Source organism: Heterocephalus glaber, unplaced genomic scaffold, assembly GCF_053883595.1.
Source record: "Heterocephalus glaber isolate CG9 unplaced genomic scaffold, H.glaber_assembly_v1.0 deba00001472, whole genome shotgun sequence".
Lineage (NCBI taxonomy): Eukaryota > Metazoa > Chordata > Mammalia > Rodentia > Bathyergidae > Heterocephalus > Heterocephalus glaber.
The window spans coordinates 9,383,332-9,395,551 of record NW_028258315.1 but is presented as its reverse complement, the minus strand read 5'-3'; the positions used below and the strand labels follow the sequence as shown (position 1 = coordinate 9,395,551).

At 35.9% G+C, this 12,220-nt stretch overlaps 1 protein-coding gene across 1 annotated transcript in view; it reads left to right on the top strand.

The window, feature by feature from the left end:
- Positions 1 to 11,627, top strand: part of LOC101715907 (uncharacterized) — a 497,493-nt gene extending 485,866 nt beyond the window's left edge. Inside the window, 1 exon segment of the mRNA XM_087182557.1 lies at positions 8,828 to 11,627. Within this exon segment, the coding sequence (XP_087038683.1) occupies positions 8,828 to 8,962 (135 nt within the window). The 3' untranslated portion in view covers positions 8,963 to 11,627.
- The last annotated feature ends 593 nt before the right edge of the window (positions 11,628 to 12,220 follow it).

Below are 12,220 nucleotides of genomic sequence, written 5' to 3'. Positions count from 1 at the left end.
TGTATCTAATGAAATTCTTTGGGATTTTGCGTCATGGGCACTTTTCTGCCTGTGAGCTCTTTGAGTGTGAAATATTTGCTTTAGCAACCTTTTTGCAGAACAAACTGCTGGGATTTAATGCTTTTTAAAAATATTAGTATAAGCATATGTTTAAATATGTGTGCACACAGCATACTGAAATAACAAGGAGAGTGGAGATGTCAGGATCCACTTCTTGCTGGAAAATCTTGTATAGCTCTTAGATCCCTGGAGCCTCAGCAGAAAGCCCAGGTTGAACGCAGCGGGGTCTCATGAGCCCAGCGACCATTGTGGTCTATCAGTTCACTCATTCCTCATTTGCTCTGTAACCTTGGCTTAGTCATTTCTCACAATTCTGCCTATTTCCTTATCTGAAACTGGGTTATGAATACTTATACTACCTGGCTCACAGGGATTTGGGGCATATTAATGAGATAACATCTCCAAAGTACTTTTTGCTCCTTTTTTTAATGTACAGTGAGGATGACAAATATTATAGATCATGCACAATTAAATTCATCCAACTTGTAAACATTGCATTGAGTACTAATAATGGCATCGTGTGTGACAAAAAAAACAAAGCAAAACCAAAAATAAAATTAAGCTCACTTCTGAAGACCTGAGTGGTGAGGAAAGAGGGACGAATGACTGTCTCAGTCTTTTACTGCCGCCATTTTCAATATGATTGCCCACTACAAGGTAAATGGTGGGTGTGTTCCTGGACACTGGGGGACTTTTCCCAATGAACATTCCAGCAAGTAATAAACTGACTTTTCCTTTTTTCAAGTTTCAGCAAAAGCCAGTGTCTTGCCCACTCTTGGGCCTATAGTTCAAACCTATTCATTTATTTCTTCCTGCTTTACTTTATCTGCTTTTTTTTTTTCTATGAAATCTACAAAATCCATTTTAAACTGAACTGTCCCTCTTTAATTTTCTCTAACACTTATCAGGACTACTAGATTTTGTTATTTTAGTCTTTCTAAATTAACGTCCAGTATTACCTTGTGACTTCCAGAGGCCAGGACCCATAAAATATTACTGGTCCCAGAGCAAATTAAGGATTAGGCAAATCAACTTTCAGGCACTTATCTGGCTATTTAGCAGAGTTCCCACTTTCCTGACTCCTACCAGGAACTGCCAGGACTGTAATTGGCCTTCTAAGGTCCAGAACCTGAAAATGAAAGAGACTGGAGACTGGTGCTTTGGAACTCAACTAGAAACAAAGCCTAATATATTATCTTTCCTAAGATATACGTATTGTAAATGCATTTCAAATAGCCCTTTAAGTTTTAAAATAATGGTTTATACACAGTCACCTACTTGCCTTAAACTTAAGTTCAACCTTTGAATTTCCTTTGTATCAAGAACAGAATCGATGGTCAAATTATCAAATTGACATTGAAATTTTGTATCAAATTGTAATTTTGGGTTCCCAAAATATGCTACCTGATTAGTAGTTTGGCACCCTGCGACCCTCACCATCAATGCCCATTTTATTTTACTTAAGGTAATCTGAATTTAGAATGTGATTTAAACCAACTTAGTGATACTGGTGAGCTCTATACCACATTTTGGTCAGATATTCTGATACTGGGATAAATAGGCATCAGAGTCTGGGCCTAATTTATTTACAAATTAGATCTGGCAAGAAATATGAAACACAAATGCAATTGTGCTTCACCTCTGTAACCAGAACTCCATTCTCTAAGGTTTTATGGTGTGTTTTTTTAAAAATAGGTTCCCTAGTTATCTAAATTTCTTTTATATTTAACACATCTTCACTTGTCATTAATGATATCCAATCCTTTCCTAATTCAAATATGAAATATAGGTCAGATATTAACCTTTCCCCTTTTTATTCTCAATAAAACCTTAGCCTTTGGACTCAGAAGCAAATTATCTTCAAATGTTTATTTGCATGGAAAGCTATGCTTTTGAAAAGTGAGTTTCTGTACAATAGAGGTCAGAGTCGGTGCATCTGAAATAGAAACTATATTGCAAACATTATTTTCCATAGGCATGTTTTGCATGCAGGCGTGTGGCCTAGGATGACACAGCTCGTACGGTGTTATACTGCACATTATTTTGGTTTTTTAAAAACCCCTTTTGTCTACTTCCAGAAAGGGTCCTGCGTGCACAGCTTGGGAACATCTCTCCTTCATTGTTTATTCTGCCTCCCTGGACTACACAGATTCTGAGTGTTTGCAGAGCAACGCTTTGTCTCTTTGCTGGATGGGTACGGTTACCTTGAGGTGTTCTGTAAGAACAAAGTTATTGTAAAGTTTTTAGTGCTACAAAACCTAGAAACCCAGGCAAGACTGGTGCAGATTCATCAAGTTACAAATAAGCTTCCGGATCCCAGGGTATCAGCCGCAATTAAGAAAGTCCTTGGAGCATTCCTTGGGCGGAATGGGAAAACGTTTTTTTGTCATTAGAGGCAGTGTCGCCTGGTGGTCTGAGCAGGGACCTGGGAGCCAGGAACTGGAGATCTAAGGAGGTTGAGCGAAGCCCTCCTGCGCTGCGCGTCTTTAGGCGAGCAACTTGGTCTCGGGAGGCCGACCTCACCTACTTTGAATCTCCCATCTGAAGAACTCCTTACCCAGGGCCAGGGGATACACAGCAGGAAGCCTGATTCCTTGTCTGCAAAATTAGAATATTAATACTTGCCTAAATAACAGATTAACCAATTAGTGATTAAGTGATGGAAAGCAGCAGGAGAAGAAAGGAGAAAACGCAAACCCCAAACACAATTTTATTCTTGATGGGTTTTACTCAGCTCTGGAGTTTACCGCTGAGCAGGGAATCGGGCCCCATAGAGGGCACAGAACAGGTGTAGAGAGACTCAGCCTTCGATTTTCTTCCCTCAATGTGAAGGTCGCACATGAAGCGCACTATCCTTGGGAATGCAAGAAGCTCTGGGGGAATGGGGAGGGGAACCATACTTTGTCCTTGGATCAGTGAATTGCAGGGCAAAATCTTATATGAATGATTGAGAGTTTGCTGCTTTATTTTTTTTTTCTAGAAAAGACTATTTAGTATATTTGGAAATTCTCCTATTTTCTACAAATAACCAATTTTCTGTATGCCTGTGTATGTGGATGACAGAGAAGGGAGAGAGCAGTGTAGGATGATTTGAAACAGAATCGTTAGGAAAATACAAAAACGCGAGGCCTAGAGAGAGCATTCCTTCAGTGGATGCAAATTGTTGATATCTTTTATTTTCAGGGAGAAAATTACTCCATTTGTTTTCCTTTTGTTGAAAGTCGCCATACCTGAGAAAGCAAAGTCACCCTGTGTGCATTCTCATGGTGCATAGTTTTAGGCTGCTCCGAACACAAAACTAATTCAATTACACAAAAATGGAAGAAAGTCACATTTTCATTGTACGTATTTAGAATACTTGACCTTCTGTGCACAGCACTTGTGCACGAAGATGCAGTATGTCTGTCCTGTGAGCATGCTTTGCTATCACGATAAGATCCAAAATACACATTCAAAGGAAATAGCACTAGCAATGCTGATGACTTCGCATAAAATATTGCTAAAAATGTCAAATACACTGCTGTGTTTTATTTCTGGCTTTGAAAGTTTGATAGTTGCCATGTCTATTGATTTTTTGAAATAAGGTCCAGATACTATTCTGCCTATTTTTTTAAAAAGAACGGTTGTCTATTTTAATGAAACCATAAAGAATTACCATTTTGTTAAATCTGAAATCTAGATCCTATTATAAGCAACAGTTTTTATAAGAGTACAAAAGCAAAATAGAAATCAATTATTAGAATAGTATTAGAATATAATGCTAATTACATTTTCCTGACACATTACAATGAAAAGTCTTAGGTAGACATTATTCGCAGTTATATCTAATATGAGCTGTATGGATTTGGCTTTCCTTAAAACTAGACAAAATTATTATTCCCGTACATGTGTCAAAATAGATCATATTATCTGTCCATAATAATTAGGTCAGTATGACTTGCTTTGAAATGCTCAGCTTCCCACAAAAACTAAAGAAAAAAACCTCCCACCTCTGGCTTCATCTATCATTTTATACCTAGTATTGGTAAACTACAGTTGAAAATTAATTTTGTTTTTAAACCTAGCATACTGTAAATGTTAAATGATGTAGCAGATTTCAGGTATTTAAAAAAATACATTTACTTTTTAAAACCTACTCCAATCATAAGGCAAAAAAATATTAACTCTTAATGACTAAGTTAATTTTACTATATCTACGTGTGGTTCCCTTAGAAAATCATGAAGAACTGTTTTGATTCCATTTATCGTATATTGAAATGTGATTGCTTAAATGTTTTTAAATATTCTATAGATCTTTCCTAAAATAACTAATATTGCCAAACTTATAAAATGCTAACTTTCTCTTTAATTCATTTGTATTCATAGTTTGAGACAATCAATCATTAGCTATACCTGCTTTATATGGATTGTACATTTTAATTTATGCACATAAAAATGATTGGATCCTTTTATTTTGGAAATGCTTTTACACATAAAAAATTTGCAGTTTTACATTTCCTTTGACTCTCCAAATAATTAGAACTTATGAAAGCTAGAAAAGCATTATTCCATCATTGTATCATGTCTACCACAAATGATAGATAAACATACGATAGACTAGATAAGAAAACTTTCCTTGGATTCTAAATCATAGAAAATGTCTTAAATGTCTTAGAAAGTATATTAAGTGCAAAGAAACGGTGCAAAAATGGGTCTTGGAATATGAACTGGAATATATGGTTAAATGAAATGTTTAATATAGTTACATAGAAGTGAATAATTAAGTCTTTATTGCACAATTGCTATAGGTTGAATGTTTTAATTTGAATACAAATATTTTTTCTTTTAATTCTGTATCTTTTTCTCTCTTAATGAATTAGATTTTACAAAAGATATTTTACAGGGGACTTAAACACAAAAAGCATTCATGCTTCTTTTCATCTATTAATGTAAATTTATTACAATGTTTGGAAATTTTTGAGTTTCTGCATTATAAAGAAATTTGAAATCCATGCATTCAAAAGTCAATGTTTCAGATAAGCATTTTCAGACTATGTGATGTTTGTCTTTGTTTGACAAGGCTGCCTGATACTGGTTAATGAAAATATCAAAGATGATTCAATAATAGGGACTAAAAAGAATATAAGACAAATAACCTTGAATTATTTATATCTTCTTATAGTCATGCACAGAAATACTACGAAAGTATTTCCGTGTATTTTGCAAATGTGTCAATAAATAAGAACTATCTACAAATATATTGATTTCTTTACTATTAACTTCTCCACTTTAACTTAGGAACAAATTTTCCATAATGATTTGAAACAATTATTTAATGATAATATGAGAAACCCAAAATACAAATAATTTTTAGAGCAAAATAAAAGATAGAAGGTAGGAAAGGGAGTTGGACTTTGTGGGGATGGGCAGGGGAACTGGAGATGCGGGGAGATGGGGGAGCAGATATGGGAAGGGGATATAAAAATGATTAAGATGCAATTCGCATATCACCAGTTCCCCGAGATGAATACAGTCATTAAGTGTGACCAACACACTCGTAAAACGAACTAAAAAAAGAAGAAAAAACCTATAGTTGCTTAGCAGCAGTTAATTTTACATGTGTATCCTATGAATTGTTTTTAATTTCACATTTTGGAAATACTGATATAAAATCATATAAATTTGTGTGCAAAATCATATAATATGCTGAATGACACAAAGAGAGTGAAGTAGTAACAGTAGCTTATTTCTGAAGCAATCTTGACACTAATGCTAAATTACAACTTGGGAACATCTAGCATTTTTACCTTTATGAGAAAAGGCTTTTTACATATTTAACATAATTCCAGGGAAAATAAACTGGAATTATGTATAAAGATATGTACACTGTAACCAAGGGGCATTTATATTCCCCTGTAGAATACTTACAATGATTTTATTGCCATTTTGTGTCATTTTCTAAAGGATATAAAATACAGCCAGTAAACAAACTAGACTTTAGATTTAAGGTGACAGCCACTCCTTCAGAAGAAATATTCAGATATTTAATCTTAAGAACGTTGAATATTTTACAGCCAAGTAAAGTATGCTTTTGCAAAAATGAAAGGACTGTGTGCTTAGGCTTCTAATTTTCGCAGCTGTGATGATCAACTCAGTCACTACTACTTACACCCATCATCACTAATTCCTAAAGAATAAATCCAAATCCTGGCCCTTTGCTCTTCAACTACTTGAGGAGAATGAATGCAAGTCTGCTACTATTTTCAAAACCCAAACATTCTTTCTCTAAAATGTTGATTCAGCCTGTAACTTAGAGTGTCATATTATTTCTAGGTCTAGTTTTGAAATCTACAGTTTTAAACTAATTTAATAGACTCTTTACCCCTAGTTCAGACTGTTGTGCCTCAGATACACATCTAAATTTCATGGAGAAGAACTTGACCTTCATATCAGAACCATAATAGGTTTTACTATAGGTCTCCAAATATTGCTGACTTGCTGCTATGTGTGAATTAGTGCTATGAGTATATAAGTCCTGTATTAAGTGGGCAAATGAAATCAAAATGTACTTCTGGAATGTATTTTCCATTTTATCCTTCCCCCTCTTCATTCCCTGGACTGTTTATAATGGTCTCTCCGTGAAACTTTATCAATATTTTCTATTTGGCAGCTGAATATGATCTATCGCACCAGCCTTATTGTAAATAATCTCAATCTCATTTTTCCATTTAGAAATGTGAGGATATTCTTACTCATATTAGCAAGCACTTAACTGCTCTTTTCTGAGACTGCTTTAGCCAGAAAAGTTCTGAGGAATCCAGATACTTCTTTACACTGTGAAGGGCCAGCCTTGCTTCAAGCACAAGACTGAAGGAGCTACATGTACTGTGAGCTGATCAGCCATGGTGTCCACCAAATGCTAGCTTTGCGTGGCCTGAGAGATGCTTGTCTGTGTCTGCAGTTATAATTTTCTTGTCACATTGCCTGAGAGTCACACACTAGCATTGTGCTTGCGTTTTATTTGTTCACAATCATAAACTCTAAAACTGCAGTGCTAGAATCCTGAGTCAAATCCTCAGTGGCTTTAGCCTCAGCCACACTAGTTTTCCTCCAAAAAAAATCTTGTTCTGACAATTTTTGCCCATTTTTGTTGTTGTTACTCTTATGATGGGGGTGGAATTTATAGTTCTGTACTCTGTCACACTAATTGGTGCCCTATTATTTCTTAAAGGTAGATCCTGATAGTGGAATTACTAAGTCAAAGAATGTGAGAATCTAAAAGCATAGAGTAGTAATTCTGGCTTGCACTTTTAGACAGCCTAGATAAGAAAGCAGGGAATGGGCCTCAATACATGTCATGGTGTCTAGAATGTGTCCCAGCAAATCTAGATTTTTAAAAGATCATGTACAAAGGTATAGAACGGATAGAATATATAATAAGTGTAAGAGATTGGAGGATGACAGGGGAGAAAGTGAAGGCAAGGGCCTACATTTCAAGAATCCGGGGGGAAAAGTGAACCCTGAGAAGGCCTGGCAGGACAGATTCAACAACAAGAAAATCGTGGAGTCTGTGATTATTTATATTCTCGATACAATTTAGTTGTGTTTACCAAACACCTAACATGTTCTTCTTTATCATGAATGATATTTATTAGCCCAAATAAATTGGAATCATCCTAGCTATTCTGATGAGATGGCTGAATTCAGGATGTCAAAATGTGTGATCAAATCTCTTCTCTCTATCTTCATTCTTGAGAGTGTTTTCTCCATATGTTAGCATCATACCAGACTTTATTATTCCTGTTTCTCACTAACTTAGAGGGAGATTTTGTTTTCCTAGTTTTCAATCAGTAGCTTTATCTCCATTTGCCCACCCTGGAGAGAGGCTTTGTGACTGGCTAGGTCCATGATTCATAGGTTCATTAGGAGATGGAGGATTCATTCTAGAAAGAGAAGATGGCTTCTGTAACCAAAGAAGAGCTTGTCCTATAAGCAGATGTTCTTTTGGCTGTCTAGAAAAACGCATTCAGTTTGGCAATTTATATGGAGAGGGGGTTCCCTGCCTTTCTCATGTGGATGGCTCTCGGTTCAAGAGGTCATAATTTCTGGGGGCAAACAGATCTTCTGCAGAATGCTCAGAAATGTTAGATACCTTCAAGATGTTGAAGAGAGACATGAAGTCAGAGGAATTGGTGGTTATTACAAACAATCCAGGAATAAACCGAAACTGTGTGTGACACGTGGAACAGGCTGTTGGCATGACTGCAAGTTGTGCTCCAGAGGAATTAGTCTTTTATATACAGAAACTTCTCTGGGGACAATGAGTTCATACCAAAAGGAATGTGACACTGCGTGTGCTCCCAAAGTTTTTGTTTTCTATATACCCCATCAAACAGAAGTTATTAAAAGCAAAAAAGAGAATTCCAGTTTTGTGTTTGATTTTGGCATTTTTTTATTTCAGTGAAATTAGAAAAATTCACTCTTCAAATATATTTTAATTGCTTCTTATGACCCTGTGTTCTGTACTACTAAATATATACACACATCACTTTATTATTTGGTTGTTATAAAATTATTGTACAGGTCATAAATGAAACTGAACCATAAAGCCTAAATTATACTCTTCTATGAAACTGCAGAATTTGGTTGACAACATAGCATTTGGGGGAATTTCCAAACTATAATTTTTTTCCCAAGTGGGGAAAAAAACAGATTTTGGTCACTCTACCTAAATATTTCTTTGAAACACGGTGAATTAGCACGTGCTCATTTTGTCACCACTTCTCAGGTGTTTGGCGATATCAGTGCCTTACAGTCTGTCCCCAGGGAAGTGACTGCAACTATTCAAGAGCACATAAGTGAAATGGACACAGTACTCAGGGACTGCTGCACTACAGACTCGAGACACGAAAGGATCCAGTAAAGTAAAAAGGTATTTTCCCAGCAGGTTAAGCACTCAACTCATTGCTGTAGGTGAGTGCATCCACTAAGGAGGAGCCACCAAGTGTCATCCCCTTGTTTTCCCAAGGTTCCACCATAGTGCACAAGTCACAGTGAAAGGACTAAGCTCAATTTCCGCTTCAGTCCTTCTGCCTTATGAGGAAGGAGTTGTCCAGAAGTCAGCCATGGGTATTAGAACAGCCAGAAGTTACAACCAGGGCAAATACTTTTTTCAGAGAGGACGGAATGCACTTTCATTCTTCTTAGTCAGGGGAGCTACTTAGTCACTCTGGAATTTGGAGAGAAGCAGATGCCATTTTTAACATTCTTTCCCAGGTGTCTTCTATGGTGCAGTGGGAATTAGGGGCATAGCTAGAGAGTAAAATCTAAAATAAATCCTATCTCCCCCTCTCACATAGCTGGACATTTTCACATATTTTTTCTTAAAACAAATTTCAAGCAAAAAATGAAAAGAAAATTAATATCAACAACTCGTCAAATCACTTAAGTTGGTTTGCAGAGCATGTTTGTATTCTAAAATAACAACACCCAAGACCAAACTGGGTGGCTTGGATTTGGGGTTCATATTCACTTCAGCTCTTTCTAAAAGAGTCTGCTTAACACTCCTTTCTTTGTAGTCCTTCCATAACCACTTTTTTTCTTTACTCCTTCACTTCTATTTGCTGAAAGTTTAGATCGAGATTTATCACCACAAATGGGCATCAAAGAGTCGATGGGTCATTAAAAATCTGGCATCATTATGAATCCTTGCTTTCATTATAGAACAATAAATACATGATATCTAGATACACTGACCTTCTTCTCCACCTACAGGGAAGGGTGAGCCAGTATTCCTTCAGCCACATCTCTCATATAGAAGGCGGTGCTTGTGATAAGGGTCAAAATGGAAACCTGTGACAGAAAACACATAATCACAACCAATCTTGGTGGTTTTTCAGGTCCTGCTTTTTATCATCATCTAACAATTTTGATATCCACAGTCTAACATGAAAAGTTCACATCACAGATTACATTTCACGGTCCTTCTTCTGGCAGAAATGATCATATCCATGTACTCTGTATTTTTATCTTCTATGGCTATTCTGAAGGCCAACCAACATACAGTAATATCTGTCAATAGATTCCCACCTTTGCAGCAACTACTGAGCGCTTGTTCTAAACGTACTTTAATATAGTCTGTAGCACCTTCCCACTGCAGGTACCTGGAATTCTCCTTCATTAACTGTCACCCTCACTGACCCTCTGGCCTCCTCTCTTACAGATATGATTGCTCCTAGCTCACATCACAGATGCTTACCTCCTCTCACCAGTTCTGTATTCCGCACTTTTGTTTTTCCCACTAGAGCATGAGTTTACTGCAGAGAACTCTTAAAGATGTGTCTGTGGGCCGAGGATTTAGCTCAGTGGTTTCGCTGCCTGCTGCGCAAGCGCAAGGACCCGAGTTCAATCTCCGGTACAAAAAAAAAAAAAAAAAAAAAAAAAAAGATGTGTCTGAATAAACAGAAAGTAGGCTAGGGCCAGATACTACACAGAGGTTCATTCAACACTTGCTGTTGGAAAAAAGGAGTGAAGGCGATGCAGGTGAGAGATTAATACCAGGGTTTTACTGTGCAACATAAATATTTTATTTATTTACAACATAAATAAAGCCAAACAAATGAAAACCATGTGGGGCCATATATACTAAGGCAAATTCCGTGCTAGACCTGTACCAGGACAGAATATATTGAGAAGGAATCAAGTTGCACATCCAAGAGGATTTCTGCATCTCAGCCCTGTTTTACTTCATTATTGGGTCGAGTTGATAAATCAAATTTAATTGAACAAGTGCTATGAGTTTTACAGAGTTGTTACTAGGTTAACTAGGTTGATGTAAATACTTGGAGATTTGTAGATCTATCACTTCTTTTACTTTCCTCACTAAAACTTAAGCTTTATGAGGGCAGGAAACATTTTGTACTTTATCTACTCTTACCTGCCCAATTCCTAATACTGTATTTTAAGCTAGTAAGTGCTCATTACATTTCTGTTGAATGAAAACATAAATTAATTTATCAAATTTCAACTAATTTTATCCTGAATGAGCTATGTGACTGTGAATTGAATGAACAAAAAAGAGACCAGAAATAACTGATTTTTTTTTCGCTTTTTCATATTTTCGTTTAGAAAATTGGTGGTCCCAATGGAAGGATGAGTATAACTAAGAAGACCAGTATTTTCTGCCTTCTGATGGAGGTCAAGGGACATGCTCAGTCCCTTAATCTAAGGTGTCTTCTAATACATTATTGCAGAGCATGAGTTTTTCAGTATTTTAAAATACATCTGTAGAGTGTTTTGTTGCTGTTTTCACTTCGTATTTGTTTTCCCTGTCACTGAACCTATCTTACTGAATAATAAAGATTAAGTAATAGGTTCAGCACCTGAGTTTGTGTAAGAGTTTTATTCTGTATTTCTATAGGTGTGTGGTGGATAGAGATTTCCTAACGTGCTCGCATGAGTCCTCTCTTCTTGTTGAAAAGAACCTTTCTGAAGTTCCTTGGCTCATTGCTATAACCCAGTCCAACACTGGATTTTTGGTACATCTGAAATAAACAGTGTGTTAGCATTAGCGTTGAAAAAGCTATTTAATTTTGGCCTTTCTTTTCTCATGTGTCTGTGTATTTTTTGAAGAAAAATATTTATTCTCTTTTTCCAAAGATATTTTACAAAAATGCTAATTTGTTTTATTAGTTTCTTTTTGTTCATTGAAAATAAAGTTTTGTCCTTTTATTTGTTCTTTTTTTTTCTTCTTTGTAAGAGAGTCATTTTTTTTATTTATGACTTACCCTTGGAGTAACATTTTGGTCATTCTTTTAAGATCATGATACATAGTATATTAACTCTTGTTATTCTCTAACTATTTTGTTATGAAATTTTGTTTTATTTTTTCATGGAAGTAAAAGGAGTGCTTTTTATATTTTCTTTATTAACATCTACTTGTACTATATTAAAAAAAATTTTTAATTTTAAAAGAAAAATAGAGAAAAAAGGGAAGTCTTTATTCTTATAACCAGTTCCTTTCATTTTCTGTAGCCCTTTATGAACTGCATAGAATAATTCCATGGACAAAAAGATGAAAACAGCCTTTCTAAGCAGATCTCAGTAAAAGCTAATTGTAAGGTGACAGGTACCAGTGTAAAATCCTTTTAGGTAGCAGTCTGCATATTTACACACAGTGAAT